This window comes from Micropterus salmoides, unplaced genomic scaffold (genome assembly GCF_014851395.1).
Source record: "Micropterus salmoides isolate LMB-PRFRI ecotype aquatic unplaced genomic scaffold, ASM1485139v1 Ms_hic_scaffold_1, whole genome shotgun sequence".
Lineage (NCBI taxonomy): Eukaryota > Metazoa > Chordata > Actinopteri > Centrarchiformes > Centrarchidae > Micropterus > Micropterus salmoides.
The window spans coordinates 18,051,873-18,078,086 of NW_024040040.1; the positions used below are offsets into that span (position 1 = coordinate 18,051,873).

General features: G+C 41.2%; 1 protein-coding gene across 3 annotated transcripts in view; it reads left to right on the forward strand.

Annotated features, from left to right (window-relative positions):
• The window catches only part of LOC119904608 (receptor tyrosine-protein kinase erbB-4-like), a 287,263-nt gene that overhangs the window by 175,071 nt on the left and 85,978 nt on the right, over window positions 1–26,214 (forward strand). For all 3 annotated transcript variants that reach the window (XM_038721419.1, XM_038721427.1, XM_038721434.1), the window contains exon 3: window positions 3,167–3,353. In XM_038721419.1, the coding sequence (XP_038577347.1) occupies window positions 3,167–3,353 (187 nt within the window). The remainder of the gene's footprint in view (window positions 1–3,166; window positions 3,354–26,214) is intronic.

Genomic DNA, 26,214 nt, shown 5'->3' on the forward strand with positions numbered 1-26,214 from the left:
GCTTCCGCTGGAAGGCCTTCCTGCGGTTGCTAAGCAACAGGGAAACAGTTTTTCTTTGGCTTTGCCAGCGGGTCCCGGAGGCTGGCAGGGAGAAGGGGGCACAGTGGAAGCACTGTGGAGTCTGCCAGCAGCCGAGTGCACGCCTACAGCTGGGTCGGGTTGCGGAGCAGCCTCCCCCGTTCCCAGTCATAGCGCCCCTGGCTGGCACCTGGGGGTTACAGCGGAGTTAATGATAGCCGGGCAAGCTCATGAGGCAACGCAACAGTAAACACGGGGTCACGGTAGGGTCAAAGTTATGAGACGGCACGACTTCCAACCACAGGGCTGGATCAACGCAGAAAGAAAGCCTGTTCTGTGTGCTTTGTTTTTAGAGGCTGAGTTGCATAAGTTTCACAACTTGCTGGCTTTCTAACAAACAAAAAAATACGAAATATATTTGACAGAAAATGATTCCACCAATGAGTTTTTGACAGGCAGTGGAGTACCTCACAATAGAAATTTGCAATAAGTATGCTAATCAAAGCCTCCGCTGAAATGAATTCTACTGCTACTTTATTCTTTCTCTCTTCAGGTGATTGACACTTTGTAATCTTGCTAATAAGCACATCCACTGTCTGTTTCCTTCCTATTGTGTTCCTGCTACAATAGGCCTACTTGGCAGGTGTGCATGTTTGCTGGGCGCTCATAATAGAAGCCAGTCTTAGTTACCTGCTATTATCCTGAAATGCAGGCACTCCTCATGCGGGGTCCCGACTGTCAGTCTCCACTAGCGTCCCCCAGGGGTCAACAGCCAATCAAACCTCGCATTACTCATTTCCTCCCTCCCTCCTAACCAATCATCTGGCCTGTCTCTGGTCATTAGGATGTCTCTGTAGATGCCCGTTGCTTTCCGACCTTTTACCATCATGCCCTGCTACTGGGTATTTAAAATGCCCTGAAATGAGAGGTTACTTTTTAATGATCATTGAGAGTTTGAGGCATGTCAGTGTTGCTTGGTGCTGCTTTGAGCTAATGTATGATATTTCATACAATTCAAATAAAAATATATTAAAGCCAGTTCTATTATGTTAAGTGGTGGGAAGCCGGTGAGGGATCATATCCTTATTGCTGCGTTAGTAACTCCTACGTGTTGTTCTTGGCACCTGTATAGTGGAAGCTGGAAGCTATATGGGTAGATTATATGAATCGGAGCATGTTTTACGCCCTCTTGGTGATGCCTCTGAAACAAGTGAACATGAAAACAAGTGCCTGTTGACACTGTGCTACAGTTTGAAAAAAAATACTAAGAAAGAAAAAGAGGGATAGATTCCCCAAAAAGGAAAATAAATAATATATGCCTGCCAACTGCTGCAAACACCATTGTACAAGTTAGTGTTGAATCTCACAAGCAGATCTGTTTCCTTTTTCTCCCCCCACTTTTAAATGTAGTGTTCTAATTAGGCTTGTCAGCGGTGGTCTGTAAAATGTGTTAGCGTGGCATTTAACAGCTGTTTATGTGTGTTTGTGAGTTTTTCTGTGTGTGTATGTGTGTATAAGTAAGCTGAGACTGCTGTTGAAGTGACTGGGATGAATATTGCATGGCCACAGAGATGGAGTAGTACAAGTTGTTAACAAGGGAAAAAGTGTTTTAGAAGACACACACATACAGGCACTCACACACACACAAGTTTGATAAACGGGCAATGTTGCTGTTTGTAAGAGACATTTTTTCTTTTGTCTGGCTATTATCTGTTGTTCACCTTCAACCCAAAAGTCTTTTTTTCTCAGTTTTTCTGGAGAATCATAATAAAAATATTTGAAAAAGTGCCCGCCTTGACCCCATCCTTCAGCCTGACATTGCCTTGAATTCATTTGCCTCATCAAATGCATAAAACAGAGGTAATCAGCCTGATTTTTTTTGTGACTTTTGAGAAGGTCAATTGATGCACGATGAGGCAGATAGTTGAGGTCCGCCATGCTCTTCAGCAAGGCACTCAGCACACATTAGCTGTGTATTTCCACATATTATATGTGTCTGACTCAGGCATTCAGCCAAGGCCTATCAGCTTGAACTGATGCAAAACTATTTATTTTTGTTTTTGTTTTAGCTCTCTGAGGAATTAAATCACACCTGAGCTTTCATGTGATGCCTTCAACATATACGATATAAAGTCAAAGCAATCAAATACAATTACAAATATACTCTATTTGGATTACAAAATATTGTTTTTAAAGGTGTGATTGCTTATTGACTCTACGAATGTCATATTTGCTAGTATCATGGCATTTCAAGCCTTAAAGAACAGCTGAGAGTCTGTAATGAGAGGAGAAGTGTAATCAGTCTGCAATTGGGCTGACATTTTAATCATTTTGGATTCTATGTCCACATTTCTCATGAGCTTGACATTTCAAAATGCAAATAACATGCTCAGTGCATAGAAAATGAGAGGAATTCACTACCGCCTTAAGTGGATGCCATGAGGCAGACATGGAGAAAAAAAAAGAAGGCAGTTTGAAAGCTTTGAAATTTAAGAGATGGAGGCAAAGATGTGGATTTCAGGGTGGTGAATTTTGTATTCACTTGCGTTCATCCACAACAATGTAGTCATATGACAATCATTTTCTACTGGGAGTTATAGTCTGTGTTTTCGGTACCTTATTCTTTTTCCCAGCTCTATCACCAGACAAGAACGCCCATGATTCTGCAAAGCTCTGGATTGCTATTATTGGGATTACTCATTACTTATTACTTATTGGGAATATTTGCACTTGGTAACAACCGTACAGTGGTTAAGGTTAGGAAAAGATTGTGAATATGACAAATACATTGTAGTTAAGGTATGGTTAGGGTTAGGCAACTAAAACTATTGGTTGAGGTTAGGAAAAGATTGATGCAAAATCTCTGACTTGCTATTTAAAGGGTACAGTATTTTCTGGAATCGTGAAGAATACAGTTATAGAGTACAGAATTGTCCAATATCGACATAATTCTTGGGATCTCTTTTTCCATAGTTGTTTCATCTGCCTAAACATAACATTTTGATAATATTTTGGTTTGGAGGTTCAGGACTCGTAAAATTTTTATGAAACTGAATTGTCTTTCCTCTTTAAAATATAAAGCCATCAAATTGAATCCTTGCCTCACACTGCATATTAAACATACTCCTCTCTCTATTTCCCCACCCAGTCAATCAGAGAAGTGACCGGCTACGTGTTGGTGGCCCTCAACCAGTTCGACTACCTGCCGCTGGAGAACCTACGGATCATCCGAGGCACCAAACTGTACGAGGGTCGCTACTCTCTGGCTATCTTCCTCAACTACAGGCGGGATGGGTACTACGGCCTGAGGCAGCTGGGCCTGCGCAACCTCACAGGTCAGGATGATCACACGAGTGTTGGCATATTTAATGCTATGCTGCATAATGAACATGTCAGTGTAAAACTCTTGCACTTTTGTTTCACTTCCAATATTAGGAGGTAAAGCATCAGAACACCACCAAATCACAAATATTTTATAATCATTTGGAGACCATTTTTTGCAATAGAAACCCTGTCAGCAAATGAATTATTATAGCATCTTTTTGTGAATTTGTTATACATTTTTCAGCACTCTGCAAAGTATGTTGCCATTCCCTGCACTATAAATGCTTGTGTCTGACTTGTTTTTACACCCTCATATACAGATTTAATAGGGGCTTTTTTAATTAAGTCTCAAAATTGGAACTCAACTTTTGAAGCTGCGTATCTGCTACCCTGGCAAATTAATCGCCTGGGTTGCTATACAGAGGGATCAAATGTCTGTGAAAAGTCCTATTTTCCCGTTAATTACATTTGTGTTTACACACTTGAAAATATGCTCCTTTCATGGAGTAAGTTTTTTTGATGAATGTGTTATGTTATGTAACAGATGTTCTGTTTTGTCATGTGAGAGGGCATAAGCTAAAGTGGGTTGCATTTGTAAAGGGCAGCTTTTGTCTGCATTAATTTTATCTTGGCATAAGACCTTTGAGTCGTGACCTTGGCATCTGTTCATCTTTGCCATTTTGGTGACCTCCCGACTCCAGTCAAATAATAGAAGCAAACACTATCTTCTGTTACAGGCTTTAAAATTATCTTTTAAAGTACCTGCTTCACTGTCTTCCTTCTGAATTGTATCTCCTCTTACTTCTCTCTCTTTTAGCCAATTTTCTCATTAGTTGAATAAATCATACATGTAATTCTCACATATTGAGCTCCAATGGCAGTGAGCCTGCACTCTTTTTCAGCGCGTTATGAGTCAGGTGTTGCTTTTTTTCGCTCCTGGAGAGAGACACAAGCCCTCGTAGGAGAATCACTGGCTATGGGACAACTGTCACATACGATCTGTGGAGAAGCAGCGGAGCTTAGACTTAGGGTCACTCTTTTTTCTTTTACACCATTTATTTTTCTTCCATCTGATGCCGTGCTGTCTGGAGTGATGGTAAACAGAGACTGGCTGTGATGTGGGATGAAGGTTAGGAACAAAACCCAAGCGTTCCAAAAAAAAGTTCAGTGTCCAAGGCTGTACATGTATGAGGACAATGTCAGCACATTGGAGATAGACTAAATATTTGATCCTATTTAACATTATATTAAACATGTTGAGTGAATAACGGAAAAAGCATCAGACTTGTAGGAAAAGAAAGTATGCTGAGCATCTTTTTTACTTAGTGTCATGTAATATCCCTACACCATGCACATTTACAAACTTGCCACATTGGACATGTTTGTTAACTACTTGTAGACAAGACAATGAAGAAGACAACTTGACGCCCTTTTCAAGTCTGTCATGTTGCCGGATTTTTGAAGGGAATTTGCTGGATTCCACTGTGGCAGAAAAACAGGAAAACTGTTCTTCCAGCACGAATGGCACTAATTCTTTTAGAGCATCTCGCAATGGCCAGTGGAAAAAAGCATGTCCAACACGTATGTCCTGTATAGTACAGCCAAAGAACAGAGACAAATGCACAAGAAGCTGCCAATCCCCCAGACAGTTTGTTCATACCAAGGTAGCGGAAGTACATTTTTAGCCTATTATTATTTAAAAATGTAAAAAAACCTGCTACATGCATCACCTTTAAGGCTCATTTTTTGGCATGATTATATAGAGGAATAGTGCCAGAGCATAAAACAAGGAAAGGATATAAAATTGTGCTCCCACCATGGACCGACCACATGGTATGTGCCCTAAACTGCCAAGCCACCAGGACGCCTCTGCTGTATCCCCCTTTGTTGTATTTTGCCCAAGGCTTCTTCTCTGGCATCGATCTGCCTGCTTTCACCGCTCTCCTGTGGGTATTGCAATTTATCCTACATCCGTCCTGCTTTCCTACTGCAGGCAATTCTTTCTCAGATGTTTCGCAGAGGAGCCAAATTAATTTGAGTGTGTGTCTTGCAGTCCTGAACCAACCTTTTGTAACTTTTTGGAGGTGGAGCACAAATTCAGGAAATGTTCAACAAGCTCAAGGAAATGTTGGAAGCCCATATATTGATGAGAAAACCCATCAGTGTTGAGAACACTGAACAGCAGAAATTCATCCTGGGCCTTTATGCCATTGACTTTGCCAAATTGTTTTCGTGATTGATGGTGGGGGATCAAACAGTGATCCATATTAAAGCACATGACAGATTTAGTGGTATAAGCAGCATATTATGGAGTCTGAACACGGTGATAAAGGACTCCTGAGAGTTTTAAGGGCATGCTGACACCCTAAGTTGGCAAAGCAGTTGGGCGCCTTCCATTTTTGACCATCCCTGTGCAGAAAGGAAGGCCTAAGTGGACCTTTATCCCTGTCTGACTCGTGATAGGAAACTCATGTTGCTCTTTTCTGTTTTTCGATTGTTGTTTCCTTCTACCATGGTGTCATGACTTTCTCTCGTGTCTTCCTGTAATACCTCAAAGAATGCTTTCTTTCTGCAAACCAAAGACTGTTACAAGACTACAAATAACTTGGACTGAAAGGATCATACAAAGTATGTGCAGAATGTCACCCTTATTGGCTAGGTAGTGTTTTATTTTACTTCTTTCTTTCCTTTTAGTTCATGAGTAACAGCTTGAGTGTGCTCACCCTACTACCAGGTATTTTGTTTCCCCTGAGGCATAAGTGTTTCATGATCAGTGTCCCCCATAACCTTCCAGGAAAGAGGCAATCATTTTGTTAGTTCACCAATGTTTGTGCGCTGTTTTCTGCCTTATGTAATGACCAACCAGCTGAAGTCCAGCCAACCTACAGCAAATGTGAAAGATTAGGATGTTTTTCTTAATGTAACTGGAAAGGCACAGTGGAAAAAAATTCACAAGGTATCTTCATATAATCCTTTCTGGGTGCAGTTAAGATGTCCTTGCATTATTTATACCCACAATGCATAATCTACATCTTCGACTTTCTCTTATTTTCGTGAAACTTCTGTGTTGTTCCTCAGAATTTACCTGTTCTTCACCACTGTGATTAAGGCTTTCCACCTGCCCCCTGCCTGCCTGGCACTCCACACATCTTCTGTTGAAGCACATACTCAGGATGGGTGCCTCACATCGCAAGCCTTTAGACCACACCATCTGATCCCAGCGTACCCCAACACCGCAATTAAGCCAGATCCAACCATGCATATGGAGGAGTACTGTTTCTACTGATTCCCTCCACTCCTCTGCCCGGGACGAAAAAGAATATACAGTGAATTCTCTTTTAAATAAGCTCACAATTAGGTCAGCAGATAATTCTCCCTTCCTAACGATGATAAGGAAGCTATGCACATTTGCTTATATTCCTGTATGATGAAATTTACTTCGTTTTGCAGGCTACCACCATGTCTAAGGGGGGTGTATGTGCGCAAGTGAGAATATATTCAGCATTTCCCACTGCACACAATACATTAAAGCAGCTTCACTTCTGCTTTATCCCTCCGTGGATTCACTACACAGAGGGAGTCCACAGAAAGCATGGAATTCAATTTGGCTGTGGAGTGCGTATGCATACAGCTGTGCGGTCTTTATAGTAGAAGGGGTTATAGTAGTCTGTGTTAAAGAAACTCCTCTGATATTGACTTGTTCAGCTTCACCCTACGATGCTTCTGCAGCACCTTGTAAGCCTAAATAACCTATTTCCCACATACACAACACACGCTTCGACGGCCACACGAGCAGTGTGCATATAACTTGCCTCGCTAGTCACTGCTGTGCTAATTACCACATGCTGAGCTGCAGTGGTGATAATAACCACCATAAGACTCTCAGAGCTGGTGGCGTTTATGAAATGGTTTTGACATCCAGATTCCCCTTCTTCCCTTGCTTAAGGTTTGCTTTGTTTGTGAGCCATCCATCCATCCATCCATCGTCAATGGCTTATCCTGCATACAGGGTCGCGGGGGGCTGGAGCCTATCCTAGCTGACATTGGGCGAAAAGGCGGGTACACCCTGGACATATTGCCAGTCCGTCGCAGGGCCTTGTTTGTGAGCTTTTATTTATATATTTTTTCTGTGGACATTTTTTCTACCCTTTAAAATTGCCCATTTGGATATGGGCCAAATGGCTCAGTGTGCCCCAAAGAGAGCCCTGACTCCAACTTCCCATCTGGCAGCAATACCCCCCCACCAACACACTCGTGTGCAGAAAGCAAAGCACCAGTTCTGCCATCCCCCTTTCTTTCTCTCTATAACATTTCTCTGCCTTTCTCACCTGTTTAGCCTTCCTTAAGGCTCAGTGGGACTGTAGTGACACTGCCACGGCTTCTCAACCTGGCAACAACCCAAACATCCCCTAATTTAAAGCTAATAATTTACGGCTACTGTCTCGCTAACTGCAGCATTTTTGTGAGCATTTTGAATGCATTTAGTCCAAATTACCAACAGCAGTTGCAGCTGAGATGATTGATAAATAGATTTCATGATAATTAACCCCCTGTGCATCTTCATTTTTAGAGCATGGCTATTGATTGACCGGTTCAGAAGCAGTTCCTCACTGCTCGGCTAATCTGCAAAATAAATGGAGATTTTTCTTCATGATTGAGGAGCTTTGCAAAGTGATGATGGGAGGAAATCAATAGAACTGTGACCAGATCACACTGATATTTACAACAGTGTCAAGGCATAATCCTTTAGATAGACACAGAAAAAATGTGGCTTTTATTTAGCTGCACTAATTGTTAATAAAAGTAGACATTTCATTTGATGAGAATCAGAAATGCAAGTTCATTTCTCACCTGAGAATTATTTAAGTGTTAGTTTCAGAAGTGTCATAAAGGCTGAATTTGATCTGTACAGTAAATCCCCTCAGTGGAGAGTATAAAGATCCAGCACATCAAAGATATTATACCCTCTGCTTATTTGAAAAAGGGGCACACACCTAAAAGGAGAATTCTACAGCACTTCAGTTCACATGAAGACTGATGCATCCATGCTTCCTTCCATCACGTTCAGCTCAAATTGGCACATAAGAAGAATCTGGCTTTATATTTAATGTCATGGTTTGAAAAAAATACCAGATTCTATCCATGAAAAAAGAAATGGGAGGGGCATCGTAATTGTGTTTGGAATTTGTATAGAAAAAAACTACTTCCAAGGCCTCTTTATTTAACATAAAGCTTGTGGTGTGATCTCCAAAAAGTGGTGTAATTACAGAAAGATCAAATGCAAAAGTGGCTAATGCTAATACCCACTCTCATTCCAGCCTGTTGTGAGGAAGAGTAGAGGGATGGGACCCATTAATAATAAATTCAGTGTCATCATTAAGGCGCCAAATGATTAAAACATATCTCCCAGCTTCAAACGCTGCTTTGCTACCCCAGAAAATGCTGCAGTCGTGGATGTGCAAAGCGAGCGAGCCCTTCATTCTGCTTGTGAAATAAAGTTTTTCTTTTTTTTTTTTCTTTCATCTTAATCCCAGCTTTTTTTGTGTTGAAACACCACAGCACCGGCGTTGTCTTTTGAAAACAAAATACACTCCAATGTTATGTAATGCAATGCAACCCATGGATCTGCACAGACGTGAACTTAGACATGAACTTTCATGCCAGGCTAGGTTGGGAATCATATCTGTTGCATATCCCTGAGTCCTCTCAGTTGCGTTGTCACCTGGAGAAAATACCGCCCAGCCAAAAGAACCACAACAAACCTGCAGTCTGTTGTTGAGCAGTGCCTCTTCTGAAGAACAGAGCAGCAGCAACAACATCTCGTTAAAAAAAGGTGACACTCATTGACATGCAGACACACAATGGAATGCCATGTCTGACTCTACTGTTTATTTTCTCATCTCTTTATTTCCAGTTTTCCGTATTTTGTACACTCTTGCACCCAGAAGTCATTGTAATGCCATGTACATGCTCGGTTTTATCAGTGTTGTGCTGTCAGCACTGTGCAGCCGTTGGTGTTTTTTGTTTAAATCCTTTAACAAGAAGTCCCAGAGGGCTTTGGGTTATTCTCCATTAGTGGCTGTGGCACGTCTGGAAAGACAGCAAAATGATATCTAATGGAATGGCGATAGTCCCCCAGGGCCGTGTCTACTGCCCTATGCACCGTTCTTTGATGTTAGGGTTCACTTCCACTAGCTGACACTGTGTTCTGTAGGCCAGTATCAGCTAACCCTGGCTAACTGAGCAACGTCCAAAACGCTTAATGCCTATAGAAAATAACTGGGGAAAAGACGCCTCTCACTGTAAAAACATAGCAGGTAAAAACCTCCTCCTGAACCTCCTCCAATGCCCAACTTCCCAGTCTGGTGTTAAATGTCCAATTATGTCTTTAGGGAGTCAACCTGAAGCTTACTACAGCAGTTCTAATAATGTCAACAACTTACATTGATGTGCCGAGATGGGTTCAGTCAATACAGAGTGACTCCTCACTCCCAGCAAACATGCACCAAGTTCAGCACAGCAGAGAATGAGGAGTGACGATAATAAACTCCCTGCAGGGAACTTAAACTCAATCTACAGGTGGATGGTTGGTGGAGGCGGGGCTTATGGAATGCAATAGGAACTGAAACAGAGCTTTCAGGTGAGCGGTGTAGCAGCAGCTTACCAGAGGAAAAGAGAGCACAGCGTTGAAGCTTAAATACACCACCCTATTGTGGAGTACATGAACAACTGTTGCAGCAAGGAGGGTGCACATTCACACTGTCTCCCTGAAATAGTTAAAAACCTGTGATTTCATCATGTCATGCTTCAAACTAATTATATGGTTTAGGGCAGGGGTCAGCAAAGAAGTCTGGCATTGGGCCAGTTTTTTTTCAAGCCGTTACATGGCGGGCCAGAACTTAGTCAAATTGTTTCAAACCCTTGGATACTCATATGCACATCAGTTGGTAGAGTGCGGGACTCCTGTTGGGAGAGTTGTGTGATCGATCCCAATAACCTGCAGACTTTTTTTTCTCCCTTGTTAAACAAATTGATTATAAGGACACTTTTGCACATGCTCACAATAAAGCATGCTGCAGTGTGTGTGTGCGTCCCGGCATGTGATCCACATTCAAAATCCTATGGACTCTTATTTTCATTTCTCTGAGGAAATTCAGGGGAATCCAATCACACGTTTACTGACGGCTTTTTCAGAGGTGTGTCAAGCAAGCAAGAGACTCTTTTGAATGTTCTTCAGAACTTTTCAAAGTAAAAGCTCTCAGTAAACTGCTGCAAAAAATGTTCACTCGCATATATTTTGTAGGCACAGTCACTTAAGAGCAAGTGATTATGTGAGTAACTGTTGCTGTCATGACTGAGATCTATTTCAGCACCAGCCACTATCAATTTATTTGTCAGCAATAATATCTGGTTTGCTGTCAGATTGCTTGCCCGCGGGCCGCCTATTGCCGACCACTGGTTTAGGGTTAGGGCCAGGACCCAGCAAGCAATTTCACCGTTAAAAGATGTCTAATAGACGTCTAAACAGAGCCCAGACATCTCGGCTAAAACAGGGCTGAATTTGGGCTGTCAGTGAAAAGTTAATAGACCATAGCCCAAGAATAGACCAAATACACAGCTTTTAAATGACTACATATCTACCTCTAATAGACAACAGAATAGTGGCTAATGGATTGTTTTGGTTGGTTGGTTCTCACAAATGGTAATCCGTCCAAACAAATTAAATATAGAGATTTTATTAAGAAAAAGGATTACAACATAGACAACTTAAGATAATACAACATGATGAATATATAAAGGAATTATTGATAAAATATTATAAATACAAAACACTTCATATATATATGAAAATACAAACAATTTTAACAACATGCGGTAATAAAAACATAAATAATGATAAACCGGTTGGCTACATCCAAATCTAGATCTTCATATAAGCTGCTACTTGATGCAGCAAGAGCATCAGATGGGTCTCTCAGTTGGCACCAGTCTCTCGGATAAATGGGATCCATAACTGTTGAATATGTAAGAATATGAATATAAGTAAACATTATAATTTGAATATGTTGACTGTTTTGCCACAAGACATGACTGCTATCATCAAATGATTTTAAATGAAAACATACAGTATATTTCTAATTATCATTCTAATGAAGGTTAAAAAAAAAATCATTTAATGTTTTTTTCTTTTTAAAAGTATTTATTACTGAACCATTTATCTCTATGGAAAATATAAAGATACTTGAACAGGACACATGTTTTAGCTATGTTGCATTAGAACAACCAAATAGAGAAAGTTGCCTTTATTCTTTTGAGAGAGCTATGCGCGGTGAATGTAAGTGTTCTGTTCTGAATATTTATTGTTGTCTTTGCTGACTGTGTGCTGGAGAATTTGCAATAAATATTTAGTGTCAAAACCTCATCAAGTCTCAAAAACTCATTTTCATATCATAATGATCTAGTGAGTAATATGTGTGGTTTCATTACAAATTATAATAGGTAAGGTTGCACATGTTTTATGTTCACCCCTTCTGAATTCAGATAATATAGAGTTTGTAAGGGCACGAGGAAACCTGTGGGTGGAGTAACGTTAAGTTACACTTGCATGCAGCATGTTAAGCTAACCACAACGTGCCTTACTCTACACTGTTACCTGCTGAAATGTCCCGGTTCCTACACGTTAACATATAATTTAGATAAATAATGAAGACATGTCAAACAAAGACACAGATACTTATAAGACCAAAGTAAATGTCTTTTCGCTTCCAGTGTTTGCAGTAAACTCTTGCGGTTGCTCACTGAAAGGCCAAAATCGTAACGTATCCCTCGTTTAAAAATGGCGGATGTGTTTATCGCGAGATCTGGCAACTGATGTATACTAACTTTCAAGTCTTGCGTTGCCAGTAGTCATGTGTCAGTAGGGCTACAGCTGCCATCAAGCGGTTGAAAATAGTAATTACATCTTGTTTTAAATTAAAATGAAAGTTAATGCAGGGAACGTTACAGCGAAAATAAAAATAATTTAAATGTTTCAAACGTTTACTTGCATTTGATGATATAATATCATGCACCTCAACAGCTGCATGGGTGAAAACTACATGTAACCAATTTGGTCTGAAACAGGGCTACAGCCAAGCTGTTGATATTAGACCACTGATTGCCTCTATTTCGCCGGGTGGGCTAAAAACAGACTACACGCAGCCTGTCCAAATAAGAGCTAAATCGTGGCTACAGATAGACCATGTCAATTTAATGACACTTAATATTGTGTAGATATTATTGACATTGCAAGAATAATGGGATATCAACCATCTCACATGCTGCCAGGGCAAAAATCCACTTTTAATCATTTTTGACTTTTTTGACTAAACATGGGCTACAAATAGCCGGTCTGTCTACGAGCTAAATCGTGTCTACGCACAGGCTGCACGTAAATCATGTGCAAGAAATGAATCAAAAAAAACTTTGTAATCACTGTAGACCTTGCTTACATGATGGAATATCATACACATTGCAAGTTATTTTGGCAAAAACGGCATGTAACCACATGTAAAGTTATTGCGGCTAGAAGTGGGTTACACATAGCCGGACTAAATCAGGTCTTTTTAACGTTAGTAAACCTAGACGGTGAAATAACAGCTATTGCTTGCTGGGGAGGCCTAACAGTCCTGTAAAATTCATGCAAAACACCTATTCAAGGCATATCCAAAGTAAATTGAATGTAGTTCTTGAACCATTTGGAGTAAATGCATGGTTTTGGGCTTCTCTGAAAGAGAACACTCTGGAGAATGATTGTAAGTACTACTGGAATTGATTAATATAAGTTCAAACACACTAAAACTAATATATTTTTCATTTCTGCTTGAAAATGCTTGCTAACAAATGCATGCAGACAACTATAGCAGGGACTTATGAGCTGGAAAACACTTTAGGGCCACGGCATAAAGCCTTACCTAGTCCTAGTTTAAATTTCATACCAATACCTATTTACATCGTCTCAGCGTATTTTTTCTAAAATAGCACCGCCCCTTGGCGGCAGGCGGCTGCTGCTGCATCGCTCCGTATTAGCCTGTAGCTCGACACAGATGTGATTTTTTGCTGGTAGATCATGAACTTCCTACTTAAAGCTGTATATCGTTATTTGCATATTTTTATTGGCTACACGAAGTGCCAGTCATCGGCACAATTGCTTGTAATTGGTTCAGTCTACCCACGAAATAATAGGGGCTGGCCCTTCCTTACAGCGCGGACTCTTGTTGGCTGTTGAAGGCTGTGAAAGGAACATGCGAGCTCCTATTGGGGCGAATTAGCTGTCAGTCGAAAGGTTAGAGTTCAGAGCCTAATTTTAATACAAAATATCGTATTTTTTACATTCAGACCCGAGTTATCACTGTTATAATGACATACGAGCCACGTCTGCCGGCAAATATGAAACTATACCGCAGCCGTCCCTGGGGATTTACTGATGGAATAATGTACCCGCTGATTGTACCCGCTGTGGTGATCGTATCGAAATGGTTTACATGGGTCGAATCACGAGGATTTTAGCTTTCAAACAGTGTATCATATGAGTATGAAGCTAACATAGTTGCTGTGTGCACATAATGAAAGTTGCCGCCAGGACCTGACGGCCCGCAGGCGGGCCGTTGGAATGTTAGGAGGTTTTTAAGTAGAAAATTACAACACATTTCCTTAAAGAAAAGTCACTAAAATCTTAAAATATTGCTAGGAACTAACTGACTGAATTACAATGAGAAAGCTGAAGTCTGACACCCTTTAAAATTTTTACCCAATGTTGTTTGTGCCTAATCTAGCTCAAACCTCCCAGTTCTCTTTAGAGTGAAAGTGGTGGGTGGTGAGGCTGAATGAGTCAGCATTTTCCACCCAACAGTCCTTGGAAAAACCAACCTAATCAAACCAAATAGCGTGACTTCATCAAAGTCGCTCATTAGAACTGAAGGAGATTAGAATTAGTTGTGACCGAACTCTTACGTTCCCCTTTTCATAAATGATCTGAACCGCAAGCTGTAAGAACCATTTTGGCCTTACAGAGAGCAAAACATATACTTGTGTAATTCAGGACAAAATCTTTTGATGTGTTTGGGGACTTCTCTGGACAACATGTTCTCCTTAATTGAAGAATTACATGTTTCTGTACAGTTTGGGGAAATTGGTTGACCACATGTATTAGTATGCTTTGGGATCTTGGGGGAAAATTAATGGTGTATGCTTTACACCGTGTTTGTGTGTGCAATTTTGGTCCACAGCAAAATGTTCTCTCACAGCAAAATGCGCTTCATAACGCTCACCAAGCAGCTTGTCAGACACGCCCTCAAAAACACTGGTGGAAAAACACACTGAGCTGCAGCACACAGTCACAAGAGGTCCGCCTGCTGCCTCCCCTCTCCTTTCCAAACACTAGCTACCCTCCAGGCAGTCAATGGACATAAAGTTGTTACTGTGATGTAGAGACAGAGCTCAGTTAAAACTTTATGGAAGAAAGATACTTTTGTTACCAAATAATAACTCACGCTGAACCGAAGACATGTTTACCGGCTTCTGATGATCTGCCCTACTCCGCTTCTGATTGGCTATTAGTCCTTAACTAATTGTGCAATTCCCGACAAAGATCTTGTAGAGGTAAAATGTATCACTCCACAGCTAAAATGGAGCGTTAAACACACAGGGTGAAGAGAGGAGCTGCAGCAATGTGTAGTATGACAAAATATGGTGTTTTTTGAAAATGAAACCATATAACCCTGTTCTGGTACAACTTCTTAATAGGATTTTGAACCTGAAAATGAGCATAAAATTACCTATTTAAGATATGTTGTGTAACTTCCACTCCAAACTGCAAATCCATTAGCGTGTCGAGCACGGCCAATCATTGTCACTGATGAATATGAACACAAAAAAGACCACGGTAAAGTCAGAAAAGGAAGGAGAGGAGTCATGCTGGACTGGCTCACAGAACATCACACTAAATAGACTGTGGAACCAGATGGAAGCAATTTACTGGTCATAGTTGATTTGCTGGTGTGTGTGTGTGTGTGTGCCCATGTCGGTGTGTCCCAAATTACCCAAGTGGGGGGATGAGTGCTGCAGCTCTGTGCCAGAAAATGACAAATTGCCCATTTAGCCCATTGTAGGTGTCAATTTTAATGCAGAGGGTTAGCTCTGTTTTCGACACTTCTTAAGCATTTTGCTCCATGAAAATATGTAATGAGTCCGATTTGAATTACAAATCATGGTACATGAGCAGTGTGTGTTTGTGTGTATACGCATGTGCCCTGCAGGTGTTGCACGCAAATATTAAAGCTAGAAAGGAATCTTTCTTTTTGGTTTCCTGACTCGAGAGTGGACATTTAATAATAGCCCACATTTCAAGTTATGAGCGAAGCTGCTCAGCAGTTTTTACTGTGGTGATGGCTCCCCTATGGTCCGTTCATAGTGCCCTCTAAATTTTAGTTTGATGTTCGAAGCTTGGGCAATTGTACCAAAACACAATTTCCAGCACAATAACAGAGCAGCGAGTGGAGTCACTGTTGGGGTAACTCCACTGTAAAACAAGCCATCACTGCTTTTATAGAAAAACAACATGGGACAGCAATTCTGGGGTTGTTTGTACTTTGAGACTGTACCTGGCAATTTATTTGATGAGTGAGTTGCTTGACCTCTGGGTCACTGAGACCTATTAAAAGCACAGTGTAAAACTTCAAAAACACATGACCAGTAAAATAACTTTTTAGCAGATTTGTGACTGTTTGAGCTTGTGAATTTAACACTTAACAACTTGAAACTTGAAAGTGCTTGTAAACTAAATTGTGACATGACTTCCTAACAAACTCATAATAGTTTGGTTCTCCACAAATCCCCCCACTAACACACACACACATATCGGTGTCGATCATTGACGACCACTGCCATTTGTTACCTTGATTAGTATTCGCCAGCGCTCTCATCTCTTTGGCTGGCTCTTTTGTTTGCCTGCGCTGATTGGAGGGCCTCTGGTTAATTTAGATGCAGGGAAGCGGTGACAGAAGAGGTCTTATTAGGGCTGTGAGCCCATCCCGCCTTAAGTGCAGAGTCTCCAGTTCCATTTTCATTTGCCTCCATTATTGAATTTGCTGGCTTCTCATTCGCCCTGATTGCATTTTGTGTCACCTCTAAAAAACATTTTTTTTTTTAAATTGGCATCCCTTAGCGGTTCTGTGACACTCAGACAGGAGACTTATAATATGATGTAAAAGGCAAAAGTTTAGAGACTGACTCTAGAATAGTTTTTTCAAAATGTTGATAGCTTTCTGTTCTTAGTCAAATGTCTTTGAAAGCTTTCCTAATCATGATTGCTGTGTAATCTGTAGGCCAGTGGGTGTATTTTGGTAAGAGAATGAAAGATAGTGAGGAACTCTAGTGAAGGTAGTGAAGGAGGACGGGAGTGCTTAAGTCTCTGTATGTGTGTGTGTGTGTGTGTGTGTGTGTGTGTGTGTGTGTTTATAAGACAGAGGGAGCGTGAAAGACGGGTGGAGCAGGTGTGGGTGGAGGAAAAGAAGAAGAGTGACGGCAGAGATTCATTTAGCATCCATTGAAGCTGTAGAAGTGTGTGTGTGGGGAGGGGGGGGGGGTCTTCGCATCCGCCTTTTCGCTGCCTCCTCCAGCACCTACACAGCTTCCATAATCTCTGAACGTGAAGCATTTTTCATAAGGATTCATCGCAAAACAATATCATCTGAGACTGCAAAATTTAATCAGGGGCTTTAAAATACAATTATGGTTATCGGGTAGGACACGGCAGCAGCGCTCTCGATGGTGCGAGGGGAGGTGGGAGGAGCAAGGAGGAGGGGGGAGAGATGGAGGGGACCTCCCCCGCACTGTCTGCGCCCCAGCGCTCCTCTCCCATTTGTCACCGAGCACAATATCTCTTTGGCTGGCAGAGCTAATAATGGAGAAGTGGGGAAACGGGACTCTGGAGACCCACCTCCGCCTTTCCATGAAGATCAGATAAGTTCTCCTCAAGTCAGAGGCCCCGAGCCACAGTGGATTTGCTTGTAAGGATTGTATCATTTATAAAACACAGCACACCCCTTTTGACAGCTTTTTAGGTGTGTGAATAATGCAGCTCTTTATAAAATGTGCATCTGCAGGAGCAAGATGTTTCCCCTACTGGAAAGAAAACGCCATGCTACCCACTTTGCACTTTGAAAAGTTCATTTCGTTTTGGTCACTCGTACCAACCAAACCCCCTTTTACTGATGCTTTGCTTTTTCATGCCTCGAGGCAAACTAGTTGCCATTTTCTGTCTCTATTATCTGGGCGATCTGCAGCCATTTATCTAGCAGCGGCTTGTCTGGAAACTTAACAGTTATTCATGGGATTTAAGATGTCGTTTTCACTTAAGCAGCTACTTACTCAACAGCCTCTGTGTTATTTTTGTTCTTTTTTGCAGTCCCCCCCCCCCCCCTTTATGAGTAAACATGCTTGCAGGCACTGTACATTGGAGTGCTTCACAATTACACACAGAGGGTCTCCTAAGGGACAGACTGGTTGTTTTCTAGTCCAGTCGTGTTTACTTCAAATCGTGGAGTTTCTAGTCTTACTGTAAATTGGCTGAGAAGAGATATCCACTTCACTTCAAGTAGTTTGATTTTTGGCGAAATTTTGCAGACACAACCACACACGCTTGGACCCTGACACAATCGCACTCACCCATAGTATCAATTAACCGTCCCATTCATGCACAAACAAATTCCCTCTCCTTATTCAGAAGTCCCACTTGTAGCACATGTATGAGCGTGCCTTTTCTTTTCAGCACATCTCTTTGTTCTCTTTTTGTTGGAGGGCAGTTCATACATGACAGCATTTCGTGGCCATTTCCAGATGAAAGAGACTTTTACACTACTGGGGAACGCTTTAGTATTCCCCAGGTTAGACTGATTCCATTGCAGCGCTCTCTTGTTGCCTTGTATGCATCCGCAAAGTTCAAAGTACTTCTTGAAATCTCCCCGTTTCTCTGACTTCACTTCAATGGCTCTCACGCCATTATTTTCCAGAGTCGCAGATTTGTTGTGGTTTCAGTTGTGTAATGTTCATCGGTGTTCCCTGAAGAGTTTGCACTCTAAGAAAATGAAGGCAATTTGTTTCATTCGTCACTTCGTCACCTTCTGTCATGACAGCTGTTTGCGCTGTGTCACACAGGCCACGCAGAGCACCAGGAACTGATGCATGTAAATGACTGAAAAGAGCTTACACACATACTATCAATTCTCAAATAAAAGCCAGGCTTCGAAGAATTCCTCAGCCTGCTGGGTCTCCAAATAAAGAAAAAATAAAAATAAAAACATTTGTGGGGGATGAAATTACTTAACTGATATGCAAAATTGACAATAATCTACATTCCCGCAGCATTAAATGAGGCCACGCTCACTCTTCAGTTGCTTTGAGTTTTCATTTTTACAAAAATCCCTCATTTGTGTATTACTAAGCTACTGTAAGTGAACACTTCCATGTGTATGTATAGCATAGTTCTTTCATTATAGGGTTGTATTCCCAACGAAGGTCTATGACCAAAAGCTTGTAAATAATTAAATGGAGTACAGAGATTGAAGCGTGCAGAAGTACTTTTATGTATTTACATTAAAAGCATGCCAGGAGGAGTTTATGCCTTTTGATCCAGTGGAAAAGCTTTTAATGTAAATCACATGACCGGGAAATTATGAGATTAATTGACAGAGGGGGTGAAGTAGGAAAGATATGAATTTTTAAGTACATGTACATTATCCTGACTTTATTAGTAACAGGTTAACAGAGAGGAAGTGTTTAGTTTGCAGCAGTATCAAATTAAAATGGCAAGGCATCTTACTCAAATATGATAAAAGATATTTAAGAACAGGGAAATTAAAGGTAAAGGCCTCGCTCTAATATTGGCTTGTTTTAAATAAACCTCCAAAATAAAGGTAAATAAAGGGCACTATTTGAGAATTTACGGTACATAAAGAGCAACATAAACCTTTTAATGACTTCTCATTAATGTCTCCGCGTTGGATCTCGCTGGAATTTCTATAAAGAAGGTGCATTCTAGTGCAAGGTACTTCCCTTGGGAGTTTCGGCATTTCTCTCTCAAGCTCTGTGATTAATTGGCCTTTAAGAGGTAAAGCCTCGGCTTAACTCTCCAGCTCTGCCTACAAATGTGAGGCTTTGTCGACCCGATACAGCAGAGCTCCACGATGCTTTTTACTGTTGGACAGGCGATGTTTATCATTGGGATTTTGTATGTCTGTGTGCAGCATTTCGCGTTTTCACTTGAGAATTTTAGAGGTACTTGACTAAATGTGCGATTTGTCTGCTGTCTTTTTTTTATGTTTGCATGCACATCTAAGGGCTTCCTTGTACTTGTGTTTGTAAGTTCGTGTGTGTTGGTGTGGCTCAAGAAAAAGAGGGTGCCCAACTGTGGAAAGAAAGAGTGATCATCTCTATTTCTCTGTTCCCCGTGCTCAGCAAGTTGGCCCATCACCAGAGTGAGAAAGCACATTTCATGCGGGAGGGGATGGGGTGGGTTCGAGGGGTGGGCGTGTGGTGCAGGACGGCGAGGATGGAGAGATGATCCTAATAAAAAAGAGCAGCGTGGATGGGCCCGAACGCACTCTGCTTGAGTTGTGTGGTACGTGACACGCCTGCCCCGGAGACAAGACAATATGAGCAAACGCATGGACTCATCAGTCGAGGATGGATCACTATTACGGCGTTATTCATCAGCATAATTAGGGACAGAAAGAGATGTGGGACAAGTGGCTAGCAGCACTGATGAAAGCTCATCAGCAGGCTCCCTATAGAGCTATGGCCACTGATTGGTGCTGGGGCCATCATTGCCTAGAAAGTACTTCAAAATACGGGCTCTTCTCTCTGCTAACGACAGTAGAATGAACTTAATTGGCTTGCAAAGGCAGCTTGGCACAGGCATCATTTTCACTTCCTTAACAATCGGTGCACTGATTGGCCTGTTGTGTATTTTGAGTGTATGTGGTGCACAATACAAATAAATATTCCCAAGGAATTGCATACCGCATTGCCTGTCCAAAATGTGTTTTTTGTTTTTAAAATCCAGTCTTGCCAAAAATCTGTAGCTTGTAGTTATTTCTTTAGCTCTACATCATCATTCAGGGGTCACAGGAACATGTCAGGGCACTCTGACTCTCTCTTTGCACTGTCTGCTGCTTCCCATGTTAGTGATCTATAAATTAAACTACGCTGGCCCTACTGTTTGTTCTATGAAATGATATGAATATGAAGTGGCAGCTAATAGCAAAATGAGAAAAATAATAAATTCAATACAATGGGTATGAAAAGGTTACTTCCTTTCACTCTTCTCCAACATTATCAGGTTTCCTAAGTCATTAATTTCAGACCAGTGTTTTGCCCTTTTAATTAGTTAATTTATCAACTTTTATGGCAGCACATAAGCGTGTTTCACTCGTGCAGTTTTATCTGTATTCTAAAGTACAAGATTGCAATCACCCAGTCCTGACGTATACTCAGATAATCGAGGATGAAAACACAAAGCTTGTGTTCACTGTGGTACTCTTTAAAGGAAAAGAGAAAAGAGTAAGATGACAGATCTTCATGTCAGCCGGGACATGAATGGTGGCAATGATTGGAATTTTTATTTTTGGCAAGTGAGCTGTACTCAAGCTCCATTTAGGCTTGGTTGTAAGCTAAACCAGTGGTTCCCAAGCTTTTTAGCTTGTGACCCATTAAACCACAAAGCAGTGTCAACTTGAGACCCCCCCCCCCTCATTGTGAAGAAAACATGGCATGATCACTTAGCAACTGGTAGGGAAAATGTCTCACCCTCTTTGTAATTGAAACGAATGCAGAAACAAATGTAGTACTGGCTGTACCTTTTGTGTTATTGCAGTTCATCTGCTCCTTTTAATGATATTAAAAACAGGTGGGATTCAGATGTACTGCCTCAATGGAGTGATTGGAAGGGAAAGGATCAGAGAAAACTTGCTTGTGTGTTCTTACATTTAGATGTCAAAAATAATAGTTTGCTAACCCTTGTATGGTATTTCTACTTTAAATCATGTCTTTGTGTTTTAACAAAGTTTATGTTTTTATTGAATTTGCCCAATTGTTTGCAATAAAAATCACATTCATCACCCTTTATATGTGACGTTGGACCAAGTCAAAATTGTGAGATTTATAGGACTGCATGATGGCAGAAAATGCATTTTAATGAGTGGTGCCATTAAATAAAGCCATTCATTCATTCATAGATTTATTCAGTTTTATATGATAAAGTTCTCCCAATCATCTTCCCCTCCAATGATCACCTCATATGCCACTGCACAGTTCCACATCAAATCCAATCACTGATTCCACATGAAACTTTTGCTTGGTGGGATTTTGTTTTTCTCTCTCCATCGCAAGACACTTTGTTTCACGGCCAAGAGAGATGTAGCAAAACGCTCCACCAGAGAGTCTTGAACTGACATGACCTGAGCATATGGCAGGGGAGCCCTCAGCAGCCGCATACACGCACAAAACGGCATCGCTGGGAACTATGTCACCCAGCAAAGCACCCGGCGGAACTGGCTGCTTTGGTCAAATTTGCAGACTATCAAAACGGTGGATGGGAGCTTTCATTTGTGTGATATCAGTCGATTTTAAAGGCTACAAAGTCTATCAAAGTATACTTTTCAGTCAAGCAGCCATCTGTAGTGCAGGAATTAAAAGAAGCAACGAGGATCTAGCTACAATTTTGCAAGTGCGGGAACATCTAGACATTAGTTTCATAAATAGCAAACACTATGACCACTGTGAACACTTTTTGGAGCTGCAACTCAAAAAACTTTTATGAACAAATCACTACCACATTAGATCCGCATTACAGATCCGTACTGGTAGAATTCTGTGTCTGCTTATATAAAAGGTTTGGAGGTTAATACATTTTTTTATAGTAATTAATTTTGTTAGCCTTAGCAATAACATCTTGTCTCTTTCCCTCACGTCGGTCTCTCCTTATATCTTTGTTCCCTCCCTCTCCTACTGCCCTCTCTATCTCTCACCCCTCCACCATCTCCCCCCTTTGCTCTGATGCAGGACAATAGCTTTTATGACTACCTCGTAATTCACAGCATAGTGCAGGGTGAAGGGACTGGGAGGGGGGCAGTGTAGTGGCGGATGGCTGTAGATCTCCCGTCCTGATGCAAAGATCGAAGCGTGGAGGTGGGAAGGGAGGGGGTTGCTGGAAAGGAGCAGGAAAGAGGGGTGGGGGGCGGCGACGCAGGACTGTCGCACAATAATGAATGACCACCCAATCCAGGCTTGTCATCCCGCCGGAAGAGTTAGTGCCCTTGCCTGGATGGACAGCATGGGTGGCAATTTGTCTTGCGGCGAGCAGGGGGGATCTGGACACAGACACTTAAAAGAGCGTTTGGGACAGTCCTGGACAGGTTGAACAGATAGACGGCTCCCCATAAAATAGCAAAATTGATTTTCAAGGCTTCAAATGTAGAAATGATTACTTCAAAAATGTAGAGAAAAATCTTTGCATTTTTATTTCAAAGTTTAACTTTGACTTGGCAAATGTCATGATTGCTACTTACCTACTTGGTGCCCCTTATACACAAATGTCACCCAGCCGGACAACAGCTGGACCAGATTGAGATTTTGAGAAATCCTGATTTAAAAACATCTTGATAATGGATTTTACTCAGTTGGCTATGAGTATTTTCGTAACCATTTTTTTAAAACACACTATGGTGTGGCTCTGGGATTGGCAATGTCGGCCTGTTCACAGTCCATCACTGTGGTCCAGACTTAAATGTCTGTGCAACTATTGTACAATTTGGTACATGTATCCATGTTGCCCAGAGGATGAATCCTCATAACTTTGGTGATCTCTGACTTTTCACCAAGCGCACCAGCAGCATGTCAAAGTTTTCACATAAATACATTTTAATTATTAAAATTTCTCAACATCTAAACGATGGATTCCCTTCTACATTTTTGGTTTAGAGTGAAATGTATGGTAAACTATTGGATGGCTTGCCATGAAATTTGTTTGGTTCAAGAAGTCCATGTTCCCCTCAGGGTGAATTGTAATGACCTTGTTGATCCCTGAATTTTGATCTTCCGCCATCAGGAGGTTAAAATCTGAATATATCCAATTCTTTGGTTTATGACCGAATACTTGCAAAACTAATGGCACACCCATCAGCCTCAGCTGTAGTTTTTAAACTAAGATGGTGAAGGTGGCAAACATAATACCTGCTACCTGCTTTACCTACAGAATCACAGAGCCGCTGGCATGGCTGTAGACTAATAGTGCGTTCCAATTGTACTCGGGAACTCGTTTTGTGCGTTTTTTTTCAAAGTGACAAATAGAATGGCCCCTGATGTCAGAGTTTCTGTTTGTCAAATCAGTCGAATTCAGAGGACCCCGAGTTCAGAAAGCAAGATCGCTGCAAAGAGTATTGACTGTAGTAAAAGCTGTGGTATTAAAGTTTTATTAGCACTTTTGTCTCTTTTGTGTCCAATTTAAGTCGCATACAAAATACTATCTTACTGTTGCCTAAAGGTATGTTGCTATGATCCTGTTATGTGTGAAATATCGCGTAATGTGTTGTTTATCAACTGGTGCTGCTAAAATTGGCCAGGTTTCCTTGTTTTTTAAAACAGATATGACCTGAGTCCTGAGCACCGACTTCTGAGGTAAATGGAATGCAGCATTATTTTTTGATAGTCTTGTTGTTCTTCAGCTTCTCCAGACCGCTGAGCTTGACAAGAAGGAGATATTTGTTACACTTTAAATGGTGATAGGAGTTTCAGTGCAAGCATGTCTTTATAACTACACCAAGATCCAACTTTTCCGTGTTTTAGGTGATAGTGAGAGATTTTATGTGTCCCTCAAACCCAGTCAGTTGTATTTAGACCACATTCATTCCACAATGTTGAACCAATAAAGTTTCTTTCCAAGTGTTGAACAAAACTTCAGTTGTGTTTCCGGGTTTTACCCTGGCAAATCTATAAATCCTCAGTCTTGCTAAAAAATTTTAGACAGCATGTAAGTCTATATTTTGTTTTATAGATAATATCAGGCATTATTCAGAAAACCCAAGACAAATGACATGTCCAGCTAGTGGTGCATTCCTCCAGTCAAGTAATTGCTGAGCAGAGAGCTCTTATCAAATGTTGAAAAGACTGTTCAGACTACAGTGAATGAAATTAAATGAATTCCTGGCTTGTGAGACTGAGTGTAAATGCTGGTGAAACCACAGGAACATGGACTCAAACTCAACTCTGAAGCAAAGTCTTTACTTGCCAAAACAGTGTTCAGTACACAAGTTAGCAGTCAGGTAGAAAGCAAGTAATCCGACAGGGACTAGACAAATGCTTACAATGTGATGTGGCAGGCAGAGATCAAAAGTGGGAAAACAGTCTAGAACGGGCAAACAAATCCAGAAGGGAGCAGGTAAGAATCAAAATCCAAAGTCCAGGCAAGGTCCAAAGACAAACAAAGAATAAATCCAACAAAACACTGGGGAGACCACTAGGAAAGGGCTGGAACCTAAGCTCCATAGACAAAGACTAACTGGCACAGAATGAGGGAAACAGACCAACTAAATACAGTAGAGGGGTGAGGATAACGAGGGACAGGTACAACAAATCAGTGGGGAGACAACAATAATACGGGCGGGAAACACTCAACAGGCAGGAAGTGTAGTGATCAGAAACTAGAGGAGAGGTGAGTAACAAAGTAACAGGAAACACAGAATGAATTTATGACATGAGGAAAAATGTAACCTAATACACAGAGCGAGAAAACACAAAGAAAGAAAGTGAATTCAACAAAGACAAGAGAAGAAAGTAAAGTAGGAAATACACCACAAAACATCAAAACCATGATAGTGAGTATGTAAACTTGTGGTCTTGACCCCTTGTGTGTTTTAAGTTGTTGTTTTCTTTACTGTACACAGTATAAAACGTGACTTAGCTAGTGTATATGTCTGAATAAAACTGTTGTCTGTCGGAGGATCTTTTGAGGCATGAAGTGGCACTTTATAATGGTGCCCAGTATTGTGTCAAGGTGAGGCGAAGGATTATAATCTAGAGGTGGGTTAAAGGCGATGCACATACGGACACATGCCCTGTAGATAACTATAGTATATTGGTATGTCAGAAATCTGTCGAATCTGGGATGTCACTTGTGTAATGGATGGCTGCTTATTTCATTAGTATTTTTAAATTACTTCAAAGCATGCTGACAGTGCGGTCCGCATGTTATTTGAATAAAGCACAGCCTGTTCCTTTTTTTTTTTCACCCACCACCCATGAATGTAGAACACCCCCTGATAAATCGTCCATTGTGACGGGAACATGATTACATGAAGCCGCGGCTGTAGGCCATTCAGCGGGCAGACGGAGCGCCATGTCACCTCTAAGAGGGCTTTGAATAAATGTCCCCGTCTCTACCAAGGCCCACTTCCTTAATCAGGGTGTCGGATGGTAATGATTAGCTTCCTGTGTGTGCTTCTCAGCTGCTGAGTCGTCCGCATAACTCATACACTGTTAATAATCTGCCTGGGGAGATAATACCCTGCTTTACCTTCAGCTAATCCAGCACTGATCTGGACCAAATTGTAACTTTCTTATATTAAATTTAATTTATTGTGACAAGTACTTTCATGGAATCTGGCAGTACTTCATATTCAAGGAGAAGGGGATGCAAGGTGATTGTATCTAAATCCCTCAACTAGGTTAAATCATATAGTCAGCCAGTGTCCCGGAGAGAAAGAGACACTGATGGGGGCTGTTGTTTCTCTTCTGCCACGGGTCACAACTTGGGAGGGGGGATTACTGCAGCATCATTTC